The sequence below is a fragment of the Microcaecilia unicolor genome, chromosome 11 (assembly GCF_901765095.1).
Source record: "Microcaecilia unicolor chromosome 11, aMicUni1.1, whole genome shotgun sequence".
Lineage (NCBI taxonomy): Eukaryota > Metazoa > Chordata > Amphibia > Gymnophiona > Siphonopidae > Microcaecilia > Microcaecilia unicolor.
In genome coordinates, this window is record NC_044041.1 from 82,044,381 (window position 1) to 82,068,803 (window position 24,423).

At 44.2% G+C, this 24,423-nt stretch overlaps 1 protein-coding gene across 3 annotated transcripts in view; it reads left to right on the forward strand.

The window, feature by feature from the left end:
• TJP3 (tight junction protein 3) overlaps nt 1–24,423 on the forward strand; it is a 78,979-nt gene that overhangs the window by 38,686 nt on the left and 15,870 nt on the right. For all 3 annotated transcript variants that reach the window (XR_003943809.1, XM_030218989.1, XM_030218988.1), the window contains exons 2-13: nt 3,616–3,672; nt 4,508–4,632; nt 4,882–4,984; nt 7,320–7,890; nt 8,410–8,513; nt 10,945–11,110; nt 14,415–14,526; nt 14,752–14,816; nt 16,401–16,485; nt 17,817–17,973; nt 18,692–18,800; nt 20,351–20,570. Coding sequence is in view for 2 of the 3 variants with exons in the window: in XM_030218989.1 (XP_030074849.1) it covers nt 3,616–3,672; nt 4,508–4,632; nt 4,882–4,984; nt 7,320–7,890; nt 8,410–8,513; nt 10,945–11,110; nt 14,415–14,526; nt 14,752–14,816; nt 16,401–16,485; nt 17,817–17,973; nt 18,692–18,800; nt 20,351–20,570 (1,874 nt within the window). In the remaining variant the exon portion in view is untranslated. The remainder of the gene's footprint in view (nt 1–3,615; nt 3,673–4,507; nt 4,633–4,881; nt 4,985–7,319; nt 7,891–8,409; nt 8,514–10,944; nt 11,111–14,414; nt 14,527–14,751; nt 14,817–16,400; nt 16,486–17,816; nt 17,974–18,691; nt 18,801–20,350; nt 20,571–24,423) is intronic.

The window sequence follows — 24,423 nt, forward strand, 5'->3', positions numbered from 1 at the left end:
GGCCGGCCATCTTTTTCGAAAAAACGGGTCTGGCCAGCTGTTTGTGGTGCCGCCAAAATACATCGCCGGTCATGTATTTCGCCGGCGCCGTTTGATTATTCCCCTCTATGACAGCTAAGAACAAAAGATGTGGATCCGAGCCCGTTGAGGATTCTCTCTTGGGTACTGATGCCCCACTGTACAGAACCTGGCCAGTAGGGGGCACAGTAACATTGTACAGTCAGGATGGCAGAAAGATGGATTGGTTTGGAAGACTTGATAGTCCATGGGCGTGGTGGATTATAGGCATGATACAAAAGGGCCCCTCCCCCCATCCTCTCTATTAGGAGCCTCTTGGTTAGGCTGGCAGGGTCTTGTACTTGTATAACCAATGCCATGGCGCTCTCTTTGCCCACCTACTGTCCAAGCTCCTGTTTCAATCAGGTGCTGGTGAAGCATTGATTTCTCCAGGGAGCACTTCAGCTTTGTCATTTTGTGCTTGAAGTTGCTGACTGTTCTTCTCACCAGGCATCCTCCCCAGAGGAAAAAAAAATCTAACTCTTTTATCATCCTTCCCCAATAGCCTCCTGACTGCCATGCCAGTCGGGCATTCACCCAGTTGGTGCTATACCGGTCTGATGCCCCCAGCTAGTGCTGTACTTGCTGCTTGCCTTCAGCAGTAGAACTGTACTTTTCTGGCACATGGCAGAAAATATTTTTAACTATTATTCTAATTTATATTTGAAACCAGCCTTTTTGTGCTGGAAGCAGAGTCTTGCATCTCCATATGCGTAAATATTCTGTTATGCGTGGTGCTCTCTGCTCTTCAGAGATTTACCCAAAATGTTACAGTTTATTTTCTCTGTAATCTGTCTGTGGGGTTCATCTGGTCTCTGATTCCATACTGGGTACATCAGTACTGAATCCTCCCATAGTTCACCCCAATCCACAGCATCCCCAGCTATTCCAGGTGAGGGATTCCCTGATGCACATACAGGCACATCACTGCACCAAATTCCTGCCTGCAGCTCCCTTAGGCCCTCATGATCAAAAGCAAACTCCGGCGCTAGAGGCTGTTAACGCCATACTAGTGGCGGAGTTTGCTGCCCACCCATGATCAGAGCCCTCGAGCGCCTGAAACAACGCACTCGAGGGCTCTTAGCGCAAGTAGCATGCAAATGCATGCTAAACAGGGTTTCTAGCGCAATTAGCTTGCAAATGCATGCTAATCAGCGCTTAATGCATTCACCCCCAATGATCAGTGGCCAGCGCGCCAAAGATTGGGTCGCTGGCCGCAGCAAAATCAATGCCAGCTCTGAGCTGGCGTTAGACTTTGCGGATCATTGGGGAGGAATGGTGAGCCCTGTCCAGCATGCAGTTGCATGCTGGCAGGCCCCCGTTCCCCCCCAAGGCAAACGCAAACAGGAGACTGGAGGTCCGGTGGACCTCCAGTCCCCCCGACGATCCGACCCCCTCCATGCCCAGGGAGGGCTGGAGATCCGGTGGGTCTCCAGCCCCCCCCCCGAACCCCCAGAAATCGTGGTGGCCGTCTCCGGCCAAACGCTGTCCCACCCTCCCACCCAGCGACGGGGGGGGGGGGGAGGCTTGAGGTTCGGTGGGTCTCCAGCCCCCCAAACCCCCAGAAATCGTGGCCGCCTCCGGCCAAAGGCTATCACACACTGTTATCCATCGACGGGGGTGGGGTGGGGGCTGGAGGTCCACGGACCTCCAGCCCACCCCAACTCCTTCCCCCCCCCCAGCGTTCTCCATTGAATCCCTGGTGGTCCATGGTGACCCTCCCGGCAGGCCCCCCTACCTTTCGTTGGAGGAGGGATGCAGCCTGCCTGCCTCCCTCCTCTTCCTGTCGACGCCGCTGCAAAATGGCGGCGCCCAGCCCCGCCCATTGCATCCTGGTTTGCGCTGGGCGGGGCTGCAGACCATGTAAGGGAATTGCTCCCTTACATGGTCTGCAGCCCCGCCCAGCGCATCCCAGGATGCAATGGGCGGGGCTGGGTGCCGCCATTTTGCAGCAGCATCGACAGGAAGAGGAGGGAGGCAGGCAGGCTGCGTCCCTCCTCCAACGAAAGGTAGGGGGGCCTGCCGGGAGGGAGGGTCACCACGGACCACCAGGGATTCAATGGAGAACGCTGGAGGGGAGGAGTTGTGGTGGGCTGGAGGTCCACCGGACCTCCAGCCCCCCCTCCCCCCCCCCGTTGATGGATAACATTGTGTGATAGCCTTTGGCCAGAGGCGGCCACAACGATTTCTGGGGGTTTGGGGGGGCTGGAGACCCACCGAACCTCCAGCCCCCCCGTCGCTGGGTGGGAGGGTGGTAGGGTGGGACAGCGTTTGGCTGGAGGCAGCCACCACGATTTATGGGGGTTCGGGGGGGGGGGGGCTGGAGACCCACCGGATCTCCAGCCCTCCCTGGGCATGGAGGGGGTCGGATCGTCGGGGGGACCGGAGGTCCACCGGACCTCCGGCCCCCCCGTCGCTGGGTGGGAGAGGGTTTGGCCAGTGGCGGCGGCGGCCTCGAGGTTTTCTGGGGGTTTGGGGGGGGGGGGGCTGGAGACATGTTTTTCGGTCCTCCAGCCCTTGTTGTTCAGGCCTTGGTAGGCTGTTTGACAGGTTTGGGCTTTTGACAGCCCAGACCTGTCAAACAAGTGCGGGAGGATTGTGCTGAGCGCATGCTCAGGCGCAATTCTCCTGCACTAAAACATGATAATCAAAGATAATAGCGCTGCTTAGATTTGCATGCATTATCTTTGATCATCGATGCAGAAAAGCCCTGTGCTGTCCCGGTGCTATTTTTAGGGTGTTGTTTGGAACAGCGCGGGGCTTTTGATCATGAGGGCCTTGATGTTCAAATTATGAGATCACACAGCTCTGTTCTGGTATAGTTTACCTGCATGCTTAATGAGCACAGAGGGGTCTGATGGTTCCTGCCTCTTGCTATTTTGAAGCAGCAAACAATGAAAATGGGCTTCCAGCTGTGCTTTGCACATACTACATCCCAGAACAGGGTGTGTCTCCAGCTGTGCACACACCCTCTGGATCCACACAAAAATTCCAGATATGCATTTGTGAGGAGGGAGGGGACCTTGCACAAAAGAAGGGAAAGATTAAGCCATTGCTTACTTTAAGAAGGCAGAAAAGAGCCTCCTTGTTCAGTACAGGTCATTCTGCGGTTCCTGAACACATGGCTACCAGTCCATTCAGGTATTATGAGAGAATGTGTTGTGAGTAGGGGATACATTAGAAACATGAATGTAGCAGTTTGGTTTATTGTCTGGTACCATTTAACCTGCTGTTTACCCAGGGGCTGGAAGTGATTATTCTAACAAGATTGAACCTTTCTGGAGACTCATCCTGAGGACTGACCCCATTCATTGGTTTGCACATGATTAGGGGAAAGTGCCTTGCAGTGTACCCCAATATGCAACAAATTCATGCTGATTAGTGAGAGGGCTGTGACCTTATGTACACTCTAGATGAACTACTTCCACTGTAGTAGGCTCTGAGCCAGTGAGGGTGTAAAATCCTTCTGTGCAATGTTCTGCTGTCCCTGGGTGTGAGCTGGTAGAAAGACACAAACCAAGTCCACTGCTGAGTTAACACGCTTCTTGTAACATGCAGGTTTCGGACATGGAGGAGATGACCATTTGGGAGCAGTACACTGTGACACTGACTAGGGTAAGACTGATATTTTTCCTTCTGTATTAACAGGCAGCGTGTGCAGACCAGTTCAGTGGGCCCCCCCGCCTTCGCCTGCCCTCCCCTTCCTACCCACACCTGCCACCATAAGCCATAATTTATCAGTTTAAAAGGCGGTTTAGAGCTCTCGGAACCCCACCTCGCCCCATACCTTGATATGCATCTACCACGTTTCAGTAGAGAGCGGCAGACAGCGACAGCAATTTTCATATCCCGTCAGCTGCTGAACCCAAAGCCTCCTTGCTGCTGCATCCCGCCCTTGCGGAAGCAGGAAGTGACATCAAAAGGGGGCAGGACGCAGCAGCGAGGAGGCTCTGGGCTCGGCAGCTGATAGGATATGAAAATCGCTGCCGCTGCCTGATACTCTACTGAAATATGGATGCGCATTAAGGTATGGAGCAGGGAGGTGTTCCGAGACAGAAGGACAGACGTGCCAGAGATGTGGGGCCCCTAGGAGTGCGAGGCCCTGTGTGACCGCCCCTGTTGCCCCTGCCTAAGACCAGCCCTAGTTAGGGACAGGGTGGGGGAGGGCAGGTTGAAGCTGCTGTTTTGTTTTTTTTCTGTGGGGAGGGATATTCTCTATTTTTAAGGCTGAGAAGGGTTGATCGATCAAATATTGTTCTAGTATTTTGGTAATTTGAGTGTCCTCTTCCATTTCAGCACTGTCCTATAAGTAGCTTCCCAGAACTTCACAGTATGGTTCATTCTAGGGGAGAGAAGTACCTGACACGTGCTAACCTGGCTGTTCAGGATCCTGCCTGTTGCATCTTTCACTCATACCGTGCAAAACATAACTTTATTGGTTTATTATCAGGATCCTCGGAGGGGCTTTGGAATTGCCATATCAGGTGGGAGGGACCGCCCGATTGGCAATAATGGAGATAATGCTGTTATTGTTTCCGATGTGGTGCGTGGTGGACCGGCAGATGGAAGACTGCAGTAAGTATTTGATGGACTTGTTTTGTGAGTGACTGGGTTTTTCAAGGACTGAGATGAGGTTATAGAACTTGTTACTTTCAGGTTGCTGCATTGGTTGTAGCTCAGGTTGTGATAGACATGGGAGAGGGGAAGGAGTTGGTGGCATGACATGACAGCTCAGGAAGCCTTAGAGCCTTTGGGGGTTCAGTTAATCTCCTTTACTTATTAGTGATGGAGATAATGTTGATTACTTTTGTATGTGTTCTCCAGGACACGGGATAGAATTGTTATGGTTAATGGTGTGTCCATGGAGAATGTGGCTTCATCTTTTGCTATCCAGACGTTGAAGTCCTGCGCTAAGATGGCCAATGTGGTGAGTCCCAGGCATGGAGATCTTCCAGTGTTGGTAGATTTTTGTGTGCACAACCATACAATCAGTGCACAGAAATTAAAGGAGGCACATTAAGCTTTTCAGAAAGGGTTGGTGCTTGTATTAATTCTGGGCCCAATATTCAGAAAATGCTAAAATTAGGCTACTTAATTTGTGCTAGTTCACAAGAGTGGAAGAAGCGAACCACAAGGTCCAAGAAAATCAACAGCAGTTTATTATGTAGACATAATGAACCCAACCCGGGCCGTGTTTTGGCTCTCGAGCCTTCCTCAGGGGTTCTTAAACAGAAACAAATAACGCTCATTAAATAAATGTTAATATATATATAAAAATTAATAATACATAAAAAAGAGGAAAAAGGAGGATAATTTTATATAGATAATATAAACAAATAAATGATAAAAAGAACATAGTAAATGCAACAAAAAGAGCATAAATATGAATAGTATGAGAGATCATCAGCACTGAAAACTTAAGAAAAGAATTGATAAATTCAATAATCAAAATACATGGTCTGATAAATTTAAACAGGATCATATAAATCGCATAATAAAATTGAATAGAGACATGTGAATCTCATAGTAATTGGTAAATAAATGATGATACATATATAGAAATTGCATATTATTGATGTCATAAAAATGCTAAGCTATAAAGCAAATCATATATAATCCAAATATAAAAAAAACCTTATCAAACCTTATCAAGAAACACCGACATTTGCAAAGAGCCTAAAAGTGAGGCTTTACAAACCACTCCGACATGAGGAGCAAAGCTAAAATGAATCTTATCATTATGATATAGTCCACAATAAACCCATAGAAACTGAATAGTATCCATATTCAATCTACATATTAGATGTAAATGACATCATTTTCTAAAGGGATACTGCAAAATGTTCTGGATTAAAAACATGATGTTTCTATAGCGTGTCTATATTAAACCGAGAAAAAAGATTCATTAGGGTATATCGCAATGCTTTTGTAAACACTTCACAGAAAAAAGGGATACACGTCAAAACAGGTTTAAAATTTTAACCACTCAATACAACATATGCAAGTCGAAAAGTCCTCATAGCATACTTTAATTTTAAAAGTGCCGCCATTGGTTGACGCGTACATTCATGCAATAGCAAGTATGCATAAAAATCACGTGAGATTCAAAATGAAAGATGTTAATGCATAGTAAAAAGAATACAATGAGAATTCTGGAAAATATAAAAATGTATATGTAATATATAACGCCTTCCAACGTTAATATTAAACTTCTAAGGGGGCATGAACTCGTCAGCTGCGGAAGACTAAACAATGCTAAGTTCTACATGCTGATCAGTGCAAGGGAAAAAAAATACTATAGGCTGAACAATGTTAAATTCTAAATGCCAAACAGTGCGCTGAATTAAAGTAATACTAAAAGCTTACCTTGACTCCGTGAGTCGGTGGCGTTCTAAACAGTAGAAAATACTGCCCTCTGCAAGGATGGCAAAATGTCCGCTAACTTCAAAAACATGCCATTTATAGACGTATACGTACATGAATATTAAAAGGATGACATCACTAAATAAAGCGTCCAAAATGACTTCTGTGCCGTTCATAGTTTCTTTAAAAAAGGTGAAAAATATGGAAAGTATTTACCAGTGGGGAGGAAAAGGAAGTAAAGACATGCATTAAACATCCGCTAACCTTATAAGGTTGATGGATCATATTCACCTATACATAGCTCATATGTTTGAAACAAAAATTACAGTTAAAAAGCTAAAATGAACTGTGGAAATAGCCGATGCATTTAAAAAAAAAAGTAAAAAAAATACAGGTTCAAAACAGAAATATCACTATCTTAGATACATCTGTGTATGCAACTCTTATGATATTAACATATCAAATGCACTTATGTACTGTCTTACTATACAAATAAATCAATCCGATTAATCGATGCATCATAAATGTAACATCCTATTTCCAAAAAGTGTATCACTGCCCCATTTTCAACTGAAAATTCGTCTTAACTTCAGAGCTTAAATGTTATGCTCATAAATTTAGGCCTGCCACTTCTTTGCCTAGATTTATGAACCTAGTGCTAAACTCCTAACTTCTTTTCCCTACCCTAAATCCACCCCTGTTATTACCCACTTTTTATGCTCTTAAATTTGAATTTAGTGAAATCTTGAGTAAAAATGTATGCACTCTGTCCTAATACACTTGCAAAGAGGCCAATTTTTAGAAGCATAACGTTCAAAGTTAGGAGCATAAATGCTTTGACTATTGGGCCCGTTATCTGCTCTTTCCTCTTTAATGTCTAACCCATCTCATCTCTCTAGACTGTGAAGCGACCAAGGAAAGTTCATATCCCCATCTCCAAGTTGAACCAGTCAAGTAACCAGCCTATTTCTGGCAGTCTACAGCGCTCTTCCAGTGCAGGGTACCATGGTCCCAATGATGGGGACTATAGCCACAATGAGGAAACAGCATCCCCCACGTGGAGCTCAGGGAAGGATTATAGATATAGCAGCTACCCTGATGACGGAGACCACAACAGAGGATATGATGGTGATTCCTCCAGTGAGAGGAGCTCAGAACAAGATCGTGGTCAAAATGACTATCGTCAAAGGCAGTCCTCCAGTGAGAGGAGGCAGAGCCAGGATGGCAGCTACGGGAGGCACAGCCAAGATGGAAGCAACAGCAGAAGAAACCATGAAAGATCCTACAGAACGCGCAGTCAGGATAGTGGCTCTAGCCGTAATGGGAGATATTCTGCCAATGGTTATGGCTTTGACCAGGATGATGGTGTCAATGGACTAGCTTTGGTGTCTGGGTTCAAGAGGTTGCCGAGCCAGGATGTGCCAATGAAACCAATCAAATCTGTTCTGTTGAAGCATAATGAGAATGAAGGTGAGGGTTATGCTACTGGGAAAGGAGGCAGATTTCTGCAACTGTGAGCATATAAATTGCTGACATGGTGGCTAGACGGAATGGAAGTCAGGTGATGAATGGATTGGTGGATAACTGATGGGTTAGTGAATTAATGAAATTAAGCAGGTGATCAGATGAATTGTATGGAGTATGAGTGAGGTGGAAAGCTGAAGTGTGTGGTGAGTGGGTGAACTGGCCAGGGACTGTGAAAACTGAATGTATCATTTGGCAGCTGGTAGGCAGTGGATGGATGACTCAGGTAATGGGTGGGTGGGATAATGAAGCCCACTTAGCTCTTGAAAGTGATGAGTGTGGTATGGATAATGAAATGATTATGGAGGAAAGGGAAGAAGTGGTGTGCGGTGGGGGGGGGGGGGGGGGGGGGGGGGATGGTTGCTGAAACACTGAAGCTGGTGAGCTCCCATAGTAGTGAATCCTTATTGAACCCTCACCCTCATTCTTTCTCACTGCTGACTAATCCTTCATTCTCTATCATAGAGTATGGTTTGAAGCTCGGAAGCCAAATATTTATCAAGCACATCACAGACACGGGACTGGCTGCCCAGGACAGCTCATTGCAGGAGGGAGATCTCATCCTGAAGGTAAGGATTGTAAGGAGGTTGAAGTGGATACTAGGGTCTACTCTGGAAATGCTGAGGGACTATTCAGTATGCTGTGATGCAGGATGAATCACCCGGCCCATTCTTTTTTGAATGGATATTTGTCCTTGTGTGGGTATTACCATAAAAATTAATAGTTGCCCTACTAGGCCAGATCATCTAGAATAGTATCCTGTTTCCAATGGTGACCAGCCCAGGTCATAAGTAGGGTCCCAAAAAGTAACAAGATTTCATATTACTTAACCCTGGGAATAAACAGTGACTTTCCCTTGGTCTACTTTAACAGTTTATGGACTTTTCCTCCAGGAATTTGTCCAAACCTTTTTTTAAAACCCAACTACATTAACTGCTTTTACCACTTACTCCGGTAATGAGTTCTGCCCAGTGAATTGTGATGAGTGGGCCATCCTCAGATTTTCAACAGCACTTAACAGCATAGTGCCACTAGAAATCCAGTGTAACCACTGTAGCACTTGCTGGTGTAGTGCCGGGATAGTCCAGTGGTGGAGTCAGGAAGAGCCAGGAGTTTCGGGAGTGCCAGTGCCTGCATTGTTAACTGGGCAGTCCTCATCTTGCCTGGTTAGCTGTGTGGGTATGGCGGTGAATATCGGCTGTACCCACATAAATTCTGGGTGTTGCCACACCTAGATATTTGATGCCAATGCCCAGATAGACCCAGATATTCAGTGGGAGCTGGCAACAGTCATGTTATGTTATCTTACACTTCGCTTACATTGTAAGCTCTTTTGAGCAGGGACTGTCTTTTCTTTCTTCATGTTCAATTGTGAAGCACTACGTACGACTGGTAGCGCTATAGAAATGATTTATAGTAGTAGTTATAGTAGCTTCTATTCCACAGCTACCTATAAAGTTCTGTGCGGATTACAAGATATCAAGAAGTTGGATACAATAGATCCAAGAATTACAATTTAGATAATCAATATCCTACATGACTAAGACAGATACTTCTTAAACAGCCAAGTTTTAGGCAATTATGAAACATCAAATAATCAGTAATAACGCGAATTGATACTGGCAGCGAATTCCATATCATAGCAGTTTGGCAATAAGCTGAGGAATTAAACATCTTTTCAGATTTAAACTCCTTTACAGTCAGAAGAAGTAAAAGCAGGAATCAACCCTCTATCCCTGCCTTTAAGCAAACTCTCAAAGCTCACCTCTTCTCTGTCTTTCTCCCCACCACAACCTGATTGCAGACTCCAATTTCTCTCTCTTACTCCTCTCTGACTTCTCTTTATTTTAGTTTACGTTTTTATGTAAACAGCTCAGTTTTTTATTACTTTAATTATTGTGCAAACCGCTCAGATGCCTATGTAGTGGTATATCAAAAGTCTGAAATAAAATAAAGCATCTGATTTTGAGCTTTATTTATAGAACTATTATGGAGAAGAATGGCCCAGTTACATATATAAGGGGCCAAACTGTTCAAAATCTTAAAAATAATAAGACACAATTTGAACTGAACACTGGCCTCAACCAGTAACCAGTACAGCTCAAACAACAGCGGGGTTATCGAACAAAATTTACCAGCTGAAAAAATTAATCTAGCCACTGACCACCACCACTGGATGAATATTGACCCATAAGTGTATAGCAATTTATAGTTTCACCCTTTTTTTTGAGGTAATAATAAAACGAGCAAAGAAAATAAGATAACACGTTTTTTTTATTTTTTTATTAGACTAGTTTAATACATGTTTTGATTAGCTTTGAAAGGCAATACCTGATCTGTAGAAGGAGGTAATAAAAAATGTATTAGAACATAAGAATAGCCATACTGGGTCAGACCAATGGTCCATCTAGCCCAGTATCCTGAACAGTGGCCAATCCAGGCACAAGAACCTGGCAGAAACCCAAATAGTAGCCACATTCCATGAAGAACCCCAAAGAGCAGCAAGATTCCATTCAGAATCTCAAAGATTCTCAATTTTCCATGCTACCAATCCCAGGGCAAGCAGTGGCTTCCCCATGTCTGTCTCAATTACAGACTATAGACTTTTCCTCCAGGAATTAAGCCAAACCTTTTCTAAACCCAGATACAGTAATTGCTGTTACCACATCCTCCAGCAATGAGCTAGTCCAATAAAAAAAAAAGGTACAGTATCATCTTTTCTTTGTATTATTTCATAACATAACATGTATTATTACCTTTAAAAGTGGACTAACACAGCTACCACACCACTTCACTCAAACTTAAAAAAAAAAAAAAAAGTTTGTATTTTATCTGTGTTTAATCTTGCTGGCCCCTAATCATTCTTCCCATTCTAATAAATTGTAAAGGAACTGGGTAATGCAGATTTTAAGATATGGTCTCTTTTTTGTCCCCTTCCCTTCTCTCTCCCCCCCCCCCCCCCCCCAAATATCCTTCACTCCTCTCTCTGAACTATTTCAGATTAATGGTGTCACCAGCGAGAACATGTCGCTGGCTGATACCAAGAGGCTGATTGAAAAGTCAGACGGCAAGCTGACCTTGACTGTACTGAGAGACAACCGCCAGTTCCTTGTCAACATTCCCCAGGTGACAGACAGTGACAGTGACTGCAGTTCACAGATTGAGGGTAAGGAGGAAGGGTGAAGAGGGGATTCATGGATTGAGAGCAGGAACTTGAAGAAAGAGGGCACAGAGAGTGATCTATAATTGCAACAGGGGATCTTGGGAGGGAGGCTGAGTTTGTATTGTATTGATGCGATATGAATGGGAGGATTTTTAATGGAGGTGACTTGTAATGGAGGCTGTAGGTTTTCCACTTTTCATTTAAATGTATGCTTAAGAAAACAGACTTTGCAATTTGTGATTACCAAGTGGGCCAAAGATGGTGATAGAGACATGAAGCTTAATTTTAATCCACTGTTTGATGTTTGCTTGGTGCCCCTCTTGTGCGTTTTGATGTACCTGGGAAGATCATTTCATTCCCTAGATTGAGTGTTGGAACTCAAGCAGTAGATTTTATGGCTAGAGGGCTCTTGTGTGCTTCTCCCTCCCTGTATTCCCCTGCTAACTTCTCCATTCAATAAACTACCATTGCCTAGTTCTTCCTCATCCCAAGTCTGCTTGACTTGAATTAAACCGCTACTGTGCCTTTTACTTTGTGGGCCCTTTTCACTGGAATTCTAACCCTCTTGACACTTGCTCTGAGTTGTCTTTTAAGAACTTCAGGAAAGCATTGATAACCTGGCTTTTTATGCAAGCATTTAATCCAGCCTGGATGGAGATTAAGAGCTGGCATCAGTTGTTGCACTGTTTTCCTTCTTACAGCCTTTTCTGACCATCCCTTACATAAGAATAGCCATACTGGGTCAGACTAATGGTCCATCCAGCTCAGTATCCTGTTTCCAACAGTGACCAAGCCAGATCACAAGTACCTGGCAGAAACCCAAATCGTGGCAACATTCCATGCTACAAATCCCAGGGCAAGCTGTTGCTTCTGCATGTCTGTCTCAATTGCAGACTATGGACTTTTCCTCCAGGAACTTCAAACCTTTTTTAAACCCAGATATGCTAACCGCTGTTACCACATCCTCCAGCAAAGAGTTCCAGAGCTTAACTATTCGTTGAGTAAAAAAATATTTCGTCCTATTTGTTTTTAAAGTATTTCCATGTAACTTCCTTGAGTGTCCCCTAGTCTTTGTACTTTTGGAATGAGTAAAAAATCGATTTATTTCTACTCGTTCTACACCACTCAAGATTTTGTAGACCCCAATCATATCCCCTCTCATCCTTCTCTTTTCCATGCTGAAGAGCCCTAATCTCTTTAACCTTTCCTCATACGAGAGGAGTTCCATCCCTATTATCATTTTGGTCGCTCTTCTTTGAACCTTTTCTAATTCTGCTATATCTTTTTTGAGATCAAGCGATCAGAACTGAATGCAATACTCAAGGTGCAGTTGCACTATGGAGCGATACAGAGGCATTATAGTATTTTCGGTCTTATTCACCATCCTGTTTCGAATAATTCATAGCATTCTGTTTGTTTTTTTTAGCTGCTGCCATCGCACACTAAACAAAAGATTTCAGTGTATTGTCTACAATGACACCTAGATCTTTTTCTTGAATGATGACCCCATTGAATGCTGCCCGGTCTTCCAATTTCCCTAAGGTCTTCCTGCAATATGTCACAGTCCTCACGTGTTTTAACAACCTTGACTAGTTTTGTGTCATCTGCAAATTTAATCACCTTACTCGTTCCGATTTCCTTATCATTTATAAATATGTTAAATAGCACTGGTCCCAGTACTGATCCCTGCAGCACTCCACTGTTCACCCTTCTCCATTGGGAGAAATGAACATTTAACCCTACCCTCTGTTTTCTGTCCAATAACCAATTCCTATTCCACACCAGAACCTTGCCTCCTATCCCATGACTCTTTAATTTTCTCAGGAGTCTCTCATGAGGAACTTTATCAAAAGATTTCTGAAAATCTAGATACACCACATCAACCGACTCACCTTTATCCACGTGTTTATTCATGCCTTCAAAGAAATGGAGCAAATTAGTGAGACAATACTTCCCTTGGCTGAATCCATGCTGACTCTGTCCTATTAAACTATGTCTGTCTACGTGCTCTGTAATTTTATTCTTTATAATTCCACTATTTTGCCCAGCACTAATGTCAGGCTTACCGGTCTGTAATTTCCCACATCACCCCTGGAACCCTTTTTAAAAATCGGTGTCACATTGGCCACCCTTCAATCTTCAGGTACTATGGATGATTTTAATGATAGGTTGCATATTACTAACAGCAGATCAGCAATTTCATGCTTGAGTTCTTTGAATACCCTTGGATGTATGCCGTCTGGTCCAGGTGATTTACTACTCTTTAAATTGTCAATTTGGCTCAGTACATCTTCCAGGTTTACCGAGATCTTTCTGTTCCTCCATATCATCACCCTTGAAATCCATTTCCAGTATAGTTAGATCTCTTAAATCTTCTTCCATAAAGACTGAAGCAAAGAATTCAGCCCCCTTTGCTCCTTCGTGATCTAACGGTCCCACGGATTCCATGTCAGGCTTTCTGCTTCTGATGTACCTGAAAAAGTTGTTACTGTGAGTTTTATTATTATAGTCTTATTATCATTATTATTTTCAAAGATTTATAGCCTACTTTAAATCAAAGCAGAGTAACAGTAAAAACAAACACAATATGAAAAACCCACCAACAGTAACAAACAATACAAATTTCATACTGTCAATGCATCATTACATAGATGACGGCAGATAAAGACCTGCACGGTCCATCCAGTCTGCCTAACAAGATAAACTTATATGTGCTACTTTATATGTATACCTGACCTTGATTTAAGTCTGCCCAGCACTAGCTTTGCTTCCCAATTACCGGTGTTGCCACAACTTATAGACTTGTAGAAAGAGCTGCTAAGACAAATCAGTCCCTAACCATCCTTATATGCTTTTACAAAATAAAAAGTCCTCAATAATTTTTTTTAATTTCTGAAAATCTGCACAAAGTCTTAAATAGCCTGGCAAACAATTCCACAAACAAACCCCTGTGGCAAGTTTCTGTTCTTACTCTCTTTTAGCCTTCTTTATTAATGCTTTGCATCTGACTTGCCAATGCTTATGTTGTTTCTTATTTTCTTCATTTGGGTCCTTTTTCCATTCTTTGAAGGACAATCTTTTGGCTGTAATAGCCATTTTTACTTCACCTTTTAACCATGCTGTCCCCCCTTTCCCCCCCTGTTCTTCTGCTGAGGTTTGACTGTTCTTTTATGCATGGCTGTCCCCTTTCCTGACAAACATTGTAGTTCTTTTTCCTGCTTTTATCCGTATTGGTTTTTAGCCTGTAAACTGCCCAAATCTGCAGCACGTTTTAAAACTATGAACTATCCCAATTTTTCTCCTTCAGATATCTCTGCCTTGGGCTCTGATCACTCCCCTCCACCATCAGAGCCACCCCCTCCACCCCAGGATTATATTGCCCAACGATCTCCGACAATTGCACAGATGACAACCGCATCGTAAGTATCTGTTGGCGTCCTTGTGGTCATCACTGTGCTCTGGGGAAAATAGGGGAAGACAAATTCCAAAGAAAAAGTTTAACTGTATTGGGAGCTCTTCCTTGCTTGGCTGGTTATCCCTTAGCAAATAGTGAACAGCACAGAAGGTGTTCCCTAATGCATAGTCCTCCTCTGATCTGATCTGCTCCCACTCATGTCTTCCCGTTCCCACTTTGTGCTTTCCAGTGAGAAGAGAAGGTCAAATGGGGAGCCACTGACTGCAGTGGAACTCAACAACGTGCCAGGTTATGGTGAGTCTGTTCCTATCAAACTGTAAAACTATCCAGCTTATTTTCGAAAGAGAAAGACGCCCATATTTCGACCCAAATCGGGAGATGGGCATCTTTCTCCCGTGGGCGTCCAAATCGGTATAATCGAAAGCCGATTTTGGGCGTCTTCAACTGCAATCTGTCGCGGAAACGGCCAAAGTTGACGGAGGCATGGTGAAGGCGGGACTGGGGCGTGTTTATCGGCCGAGGAGAGATGAGTGTCCTCGGCCGATAATCGAAAAAAGAAAGGCGTTTTTAGTGTGAATTTGGGTCACTTTTTGGACCCTTTTTTTTTTTTCACGAACAAGTCCCAAAAAAGTGCCCTAAATGACTAGATGACCACCGGAGGGAATCGGGGATGACCACCCCTGACTCCCCCAGTGGTCACTAACCCCCTCCCACCAAAAAAAAAGAACTTTAAAAACTTTTTTTTCCAGCCTGTATGCCAGCCTCAAATGTCATACCCAGCTCCATCACAGCGGTATGCAGGTCCCTGGAGCAGTTGTTAGTGGGTGCAGTGGACTTCAGGCAGGTGGACCCAGGCCCATCCCCCCCTACCTGTTACACTTGTGGTGGTAAATGGGAGCGCTCCAAACCCCCCAAAACCCACTGTACCCACATCTAGGTGCCCCCCTTCAGCCACAAGTGCTATGGTAATGGTGTAGAGTTGTAGGGAGTGGGTTTTGGGGGGGGATTTGGGGGGCTCAGCCCCCAAGGGAAGGGAGCTATGTTCAGAGGTAGTTTGCTTTGTTTTTTTAATTGTTACAAGTGCCCCCTAGGGTGTCTGGTTGGTGTACTGGCATGTCAGGGGGACCAGTGCACTACGAATCCTGGCCCCTCCCACAACCCAATGCCTTGGATTTGGTCGTTTTTGAGCTGGGCCCCTTTGGTTTCCATTATCGCTGAAAAATGATACCACCCAGCTCAAATCCACACAAATCCGAAGCATTTGGCTGGCACAAACCGTATTATCAGAAAAAAGATGGACGCCCATTTTTTTTCGAAAATACGGTTTGTCCCGCCCCTTCATGTACCCGTTCTCAGAGATAGACGCCCATGGAGATGGGCGTTCGCGTTTGATTATGCCCCTCCACGTTCATTGCACTAATTGATTTGTGAATTGGCTTAAAGGCTCGCTTATCTACTTGTACTAGTTTCTGCCTAGCAGCAAGGACTGGGCTGGAGACTGGAGCTCAGTTGAACAGTCAGGGTTGCTACATTAGATGGCACGTAGAGACAGGCCAATCCAACTTCTTCTTGACACAAAAAAGAAGGAGGAGGCTGTTTCTGGATGGGTTAGGTTCATCAGCTGGGTCACGGGCTTCACTGTTTTCACATACATTTCCTAATCCAGTAACGAATGTGCATTCTCTGCAGGTGCACTGCTGCTTGTGTTCTCACTAGGAGGACTTGCAAGCACGTTGCATGGTTTCATATATACGATCTAATCAGGCATAGAAGGGTTGGTGTGTAGAGCTGGCACTAGAGGAACTGATCGGCCTGGTTGTTTGCAGCGAATCCACACACGAAGACCTCCAGGCTTACCTCTGTCCCCTTCCCTTTCAGATCCTAGCGATGCCCTTCCGGACACCGGCTACGGGATCTCATACAATGTTACTGGCGTTGGAGGAGGCGAGGAGCTACAGTCAGGGTAGGGCCCTTTCCCGGCATCCTGGGCCTTTTTTGTGTACTCTTTCGTTGTGAGGTGCTGGTGTTGGCGACTCTGCCAGGAGTAATGGAGAAGGGGCAGCAGAGATTGAGAACCCACTATATTTAAAAAGAGGGGTGTTTATTTCATTTCTTGGTCTCTGTATCCCTTTCCCCTTGTTTCCTGTTCTCTCCTGTGGATGGAAATAAATAGATGTCATTTTTCCTTTGCTATTCTAATCATGGAAGAGTAGCCTAGTGGTTAGTGCAGCGGATTTTGATCCTGGGGATCTGGGTTCGATTCCCACTGCAGCTCCTTGTGACTCTGGGCAAGTCACTTAACCCTCCATTGCCCCAGGTACAAAATAAGTACCTGTATATATGTAAACTGCTTTGAACGTAGTTGCAAAATACCACAGAAAGGCGGTATATCAAGTCCCATTTCCCTTTCCCCTTTATTTAACTGCACTATCACAGTATTGGTATTGTGATGGTTATTTTGGAAAATTCAATACAAATTTAAAATAATAAAAAAAAGAGGGCTAAGTATATTGTAAGGGTCTGCCTATAATTTAGGCAGGATTAGGCAGTCACCTAGGGCAGCAACCTTTTTGGGGGGTGGGGGAAGATGGCATGAAAGAGCAGCTGCAGCCTTCTTGCTGTAGGGGAGGAAGTACTAATGCAGTGATCAAATTAGGTGGGTCAGTGTTGAGTTTCTAGTTTTTCTCACAGAAAAAGTAAAATATGGCCGATTTTGATTAAACCTATCCAAATGATGTGTTTATTCTGTGTTACATTGACTCAATAAATCTTTCACAAGATGGACTAGTTTAATCTGGGTTTTTAGAGGACAAATTTCAAAACCATTTTCGGGGGGGGGGGGGGGGGGGGGGGGGGGCTCAATCATTCCTGCAGAAATGGGTTGTTTAAAACTACCCTTCCCTAGTCCACCTAATAATATGTAAACTGTCAACACATGCACTTTTTAGCCACATTTAGGGGAAGAGTTGCTGGGGACATTGTATTTTGTGTGGGATTAGGAAGTTAATACAGGCAGATTATATTTACAGATCATCTGCACATGACCTCTTCCATAACACACAAATCAGTTTCAAATGGGTATTTACGTGTGTGCTTTCCCTTTTGAATCTGGCTCTGAGTCTGCCCCGCTCCTGCCTCTGAAAGGTATTCTGTGTGAATTCCATCTTCTGTCCTCCTGGGTCAGTTGATTTGGCTCCCTACTGTCCTACTGCAGTCTGCTCCCCATGCACCTTTCAAATGACCACCACTACCCTTCCGTCTCTGACCTGCAGTCTCGCCCCCGCACTGGAACAGGTACAGCCCCGATCCCAAGCTGGTGCAGTTCATGAAGGAGGGAAACATTGGGCTGCGGCTAGCCGGTGGGAATGACGTGGGCATCTTTGTGGCTGCAGTGCAGGAAGGGAGCCCATCTGCCAGAGAGGGGATTAAGGAAGGAGACCAGATCCTTCAGGTAAGAGCACATCATCCTTTCCTAGAAACAGGAGTTGGCTTTTAAGTTTTACAGCTTCTAGTGAATGGAATAATCTGCCAGCTATTAGAAATGAAAAGGATTATATGGCATTTAGAAGACTTTTGAGACGGGGCTATTTCAGAAGTACTTGACTAGAAGTTCAATTTTAATAATAATGTTTAGGTTATGTTATACGTCTAATAATTGTAATATGTATTAATTGCTTAGTATATGCTTTTGGTTTATTTAAACTGTTGTAGTTTTTATCTGTGTCTTATTTGTGATCCATCTTTAACTACTAAGTAGTTCAAGTGGAATAGAAATAACCAAATGAAATGAAATTTATATTTCTGGAGATCGTCTGTCTTGTCTTGGGGTGGGGAGCAGCTTTGCCATGCTCTGATCTGGCTGCAGCAGAAGAACTGTTGATAATGTTGAGGTGGACTGCCCTAGGATGAAGTGCTGGATGTTAAGCTTAACCCCTTCAGGGCTCGTCTACACAGGGACCAGGTGTCTCCAATCTAGGAGATATCATAATGGAAGTGTGTGGGAGTAACCTGGTCTTGTGAGGTGACCAGGGCACTGCTGGTGTGATCGTTCTCAGGCCTCTTTCTTTTGCCTTACCTGTGATATTGGTGGCACCTGCCACCTCTGCCCTGAGGAGGAAGATTCTTAGTGGGAAATGGTCACCTAATCATTTTGGTTCCCACTCTGGCAGGTGAATGAAACAAGTTTCCAGAACCTGACTCGTGAAGAGGCAGTCCAGTACCTCATGACCCTACCCCAGTACGAGGATGTCATTTTCCTGACCCAGGGCAAACAGGACAGTACGTACAGTGCTAATCTTTTCACATACTACTGTGTTCCACCCTACCTTTTTCTGCCTACATCTGTGTCTGTCCTCTACAGATTCTTGACTCCTGGTGTTCCAGCTTGTGTTTACATAGTAAAAAAAACCCCCCACAAAAAACTATATATATGTACCTTCTTTTCCACATTGCCTGCATGAATAAATAATCATTTTCCACAGCACTCTCTCTCCCCTGTACAAAGAACCAAACAAGGCTCTTCTCTTGTCGCTCAGCTCTGGGGCAAATATAAACACAGCGAGGGAAGCTCAATGGGGGAGTGCAGGTGCCTCTGTCTTTGCGCAGTTCTGAAATAGCACACCAGGGTTCGAGGATTTGAGGTCCCACAGCTTTTAGGAAGGAGAGACATGTCTGCAGGCGTAAGACATGTGGTCTGGGTTTAATGCTAAAAAATGAAGGGCCATGCATTTGGGCTGCAAGAACCCAAGGGAATGGTACAATAATGGGGGCAACGTTCTTCTGGGGGAGATCATATCTGATGGTCTTAAGGTGGTCAAATTTGTCAAAATGGTGACAGCAAAATCCAAAAAGGTGCTTGGATGCATTGGAAGAGAAATGGCCAGTAGGAAAAAAAAGGTGATAGTGCCTCTGTATAAGTTCTAGAGATTGCACCTTCAAAAAGATGTAAATAGATAGTCAGTCCAGAGGGGGGCTACTAAAATGGTCGGTGGTCTTAATCACAAAATGTATAGGAACAGACTTAAAGATCTCAATATGTATACTTTGGAAGAAAGGCGGGAGAGGGGAGATATGATAGACATATTTAAATACCTCAGTGGCATAATTGAATGGAAATTCTGGAATGAGGGGGGCATAGGATGAAAGTGAAAAGGAATAGATTCAGCAGTAAAGGGTGTAATGGCCTGTTGGTGGAGGTGGTGGAGAACACTGTATCTGAATTTAAGAAAATGTGGGACAAGCACATAGGATCTGTGAGTGAGAAGAAGAAATAGTAGAGATTAGATTATTAGATTTTTGATGCTTTTGGGCACCTATTTTAACTAATTTATTTCCTTACATGACTTTATTGGTGGAATTTTTGTCTTCCTGAAAGATGTAGGCCTACCGTAATTCCTTGGCTATATGATGTACAGTTTCCAAACTGTGCCAGTACACGGGTGTTAGGACTCCCTTTTATTAATGGTGCCGGCTCTTTAAATCTAAGATTAAGTGCAGGGAGTTTATGACATTCTCAAAGTGGCTGACATGAAAGGATCAACTGAGGCCTTCCCTGTTTGCCCAATTTTAGCCCCTACACTGCCAGTTCCTCTTCTGGGTGGAGCCCTGAGTGCTGTGCATTAGTAAAAAAAAATCTTTATTTTTTGGTATGTTATGTGGGATTACCTTCCACGTAACATGAATTTGCACAGCTGCCGACTCTCTCTGATACTTTGTCCCTTTTGACATACTTACCTTTCTGCCAGTGCCCCACATCCCTGTAACACATCAACCCCTGTCCCCTTCAGTAACTTTTGCTCTGTGATGCTGTCTTTTCACTCTTTCTCTAGTCTACAGAAAAATGGTGAAGTCGAACGTAGGTGACTCCTTTCACATCCGCACACACTTCGACTACGAAGCTGATACTCCCTCTGGGCTGAGCTTCACACGAGGAGAGGTCTTCCATGTGGTGGACACCATGTACCGGGGGAAGCTGGGCGGCTGGTTGGCTGTCCGCATGGGGAAGAACCTACAGGAACTGAAAAAGGGTATCATTCCCAACAAGAGCAGGTACAGAATGGAGAGGGAGGAAGGAGGAACCTAGGCTGCTTAAAAATGGTTTTCTGGGCCTGAGAGTATTTTTCTTTAGTAGGCCAATTTTGGGTGTGTCCTGGTTAGGGTTACCATATTTGCGGAGACAAAAAGGAGGACACAAAAAATACAGATAGTTTCTACCTTTGCTAAAGAAATATTTAGTCATAGCATATGTGTAAATAAATGGCTTTTAGTTAATGAACACACATCAAACAGTGACTGACTTACAGTATAGCAGTAGACAATAAGCTACTTTTGAAAAACTTCTGGATCTGAGTTTGACTGAGTCTGAGCTCAAGCGTCAGGGCTTTTTTCTGTGCCAGTACTGTGTACTGGCAACTTTTTTTCCCCCCCTTTCCCCACTCATCTCCCCCATCTCCCGCCGCTACAGCAGATTTTCCTAATGAGCACCAGAAGCGCTGTGGGCACAGCAAGAAGTAGCAGGAACGGGGCTGCAGTGCTAGGACATGTGCTGTTGTCTTTGCCGATCCCCCTGTCCCAGAACAGGAAGTTGACGTCAGAAGGGCAGGGGATCGGCAGAGCCTACAATACGCGTCTGAGCACTGTGGCTTCGTGTCTTCTACTTCTTGATTTTTCCCACTGCTGCTGCTGGTTGGGAGAAGCAGCAGTGGCCCTAGGAGAGTTGCTGTATGGGGTGAGAGGAGGCAGGGGGAGAAATACTGGATGGGGAGAAAAGGGGACAAGGGGAGAGATGCTGGATGGAGAGAGAGGGCAAGGGGAGAAGTGCTGGAAGATTGGATAGTAAGGAAATCCTGGCAATAGAGTTAAGAGAAGGCGAGGAAAGTAGAAACCAGAGACTGGGTCCAACACAAATAAAAAGAAGTGCATGGTCAGACAGCAAAGGTAGATAAAATAATTTTATTTTTATTTTAATATAAAATAGTGTGGTAGCTGTGCTAATTTTTTTTTTTTGTCAATTTGTAGTGAATGGAATGTTTGAAATTTATGTCTGCTATTTTTATTTTTATAGCAAGGGGAAATATTTTTGTTTTTTCTGGTGTTATCCTGCATGACAGAGTCTGGTTTTGGGGGGGGGGGGGGGTTCAGCTTATTATTTTGTCTACATATTTTATTAGTTTATGGTCAATAAGGGTTCTTTTATTGGGCCTAGAGACTTGTGTACTATTTTCCATGATACCTTTTTATATGCTCCATGGCTGGTAAAATTGGTATGGTTACTCTGGGAGTGTGGCTACTGTAGGGTCAGTGGCATAGCTATGGGGGACCACGGGGGCCTGGGGCCCCCGGTTTGGCTGGCGGGGGTCCCTGACCCCAACCCCCGCCAGCTGAAGCATTTATCTGTTCCGCACTGGTCTCACACATGCCTCCTCTCCGGTTTCCAGTCGCGCCGTGCATGCGCTCGTTTTAATGAAACTGAGCACACTCACGCATTAAAATGAGTGTGCAGTGCACGGCGTGCTGAAAACAGGAGAAGAAGCAAGTGCGAGACCAGCGCGGGACAGATAAACGCTTCAGAGGGCGGGGATTGGGGCCCCCCACCAGCAAAGGTACCTTACAGTGAGGGGGGGTCCGGCAGTGGGGGAGGAGGCCTAAAATGTGCCCCCCCACTTTGGACCCCCCCCTCCTGCCGAGGTCTGGCTACGTTCCTAGTAGGGGTGGAGCTATTGATAGTGACCCCGCCCTTAAGGTTGGCACTGTATGAGTACCAACATTTTTTTTGCTACAAAAAAAGCATTGCCAAGCGTACTTATCAGAAGAGTGGATATCCCTCAACAAGTTTGACTGGCTTTTGTGCTACACAGATAAAATTCCTTTGACAGATTCAACCAGCAGGGAAACAGAGGAGATCAGCAATGCCCTTCTCTCTCTTTAGCACCCTCATGTGTTCAGACTGTCTAATAGGCCAGAGATGGTTTCTCTCATTATATAGATAGGTGTGTTGGTCATAGGCACATAAAAGAGGATATTTTCCTAAAAAATTTTAAAACTTGGAGGACATATTTGAAGAAGTCCAAAAGGAGGACTCCTGGTGAAGCAGAGCCTCGGTGCTGCTCGCTTGACCCTGGCAAGTGGTTGGAGGCAAACAGCCCATCTTTAGTTACGTGGTTGACTCAGCTGAGAGAGCTTTGTGAACTAGAGTGACTGTTTGCTCAGTATAATGCAACAATGGCTAAATGAGAGAAGATCCAGCAATCCTTTCTAGTTCATAATGCAGAATTGAGGGTAGAGTGGAAGGAACTGGGGGTGGAGGGTGAGGTGTGCTTGGTATGGTTATGGAAGGGAATAAATTGTATTAGGGTTTGTGCGTCCATTCGTTTTAATCTGTTCAGTTGAAAGAGGGTTTGTTTGGGGTTTTTTGAATCAGTAGATTTTTCTCCATGTGAAGGGAGTTTTTGATGCCGATTCTTTTTTTTTTCTTCCTCTTTCTTTATATAAAATAAGGGCCTATGATAGTAATGGACTTCGATGTTTGATAGTGGATATTCTAATACTTAGTGTATTATTCCCTATTGGGAGATTTGAGGTCTATGTCATTTAAAGTACACTGGTTTAGTAAAGTGAATGGGGCACAAAGTTCGAAATATTTGAGGGTAGCTTGTACATTTGTGTATACTTTGAAGTCCCAATGTCTAATATCTGTGGGGGAATGATACCTGCTTATGGGGGGTGGGGAAGCAAATAAAAAGTTGTAAAATGGAGATACACATTTGTACATCTTGTTAGTAGCATGTTTGTTTGCTTTTATCTTTATAAACCTGGAAGATGTAATGGACAATTTGACAAATTGAAGAGTAGCAAATCTCCTGGACCGGATGGTATTCATCCCAGAGTACTGATATAATTGAAAAATGAACTTGTGGAACTATTGTTAGTAATATGTAATTTATCTTTAAAATTGAGCGTGGTACCAGAAGATTGGAGGGTGGCCAATGTAACGCTGATATTTAAAAAAGGTTCCAGAGGAGATCTAGTAAATTATAGACTGGAGTCACTGACCAAGTCCATAGACCTTTATTAAAATGACTTGGGGAAAACTCCACTGCTTATTTCTGGGAAAATGATATGAACCAAAGAAGAATTTTTTGTTATATAAGCACAGTTGAAATATGGATTAATTTACTGTAGAACTCTGATTTTGAGGTGGTTGATAGCACTATCGGTGGTTGGGGGTAGTCGATGATTATAACTGAGTCACTAAAGCTGAGGCTTTAAGGAAGCACAAAAAAGAAGTGCCTGTGTGACAGTATGAGACATCCCCTCATTAAAACATAAATAAGTGTGAGCTGCTCCACTGACAGTTTGTTGTGTATGGTTCAAATTATAAGTGGTGGAGGGTTGCCATTTTTTGTTATATTTTTTGATTATTTCTGTGATAAGCAGAATAAAATGTATTGAACTTTTGGGGGATCTTGCCAGGTATTTGTGACCTGGATTGGCTACTGTTGGAAACAGGATGCTGGGCTTGATGGACCTTTGGTCTGTCCCAGTGTGGCAATACTTATATACTTATCGTATAATGTTTTTGTCTGTTATGGTTTATATGGTGTGTTTTGTTATTAATAACATTAAAAAAATAATGGTTTCTGTAATTTGTAGAGGTTTATCAACCATGGGCATCCCCTTCACCGTGCAGTCTATCCTAGGTATAGTGGATAGAGAGAATCTAGGCATTTTAAGTAAGACCTGGTAGTTGTAAGTTGAGGGAGAGAGATTTTACTTCATCTCCTATTACTTAAAAGTACTCACTTGGGTTGTAAGCTCTCTGAAGCAGGAACTTAGTGTAGCTGAATCTTCAAATGTTCGGTACCTTCCAAATCATGGTCCCTAGGTTGAATTTTATTGATTA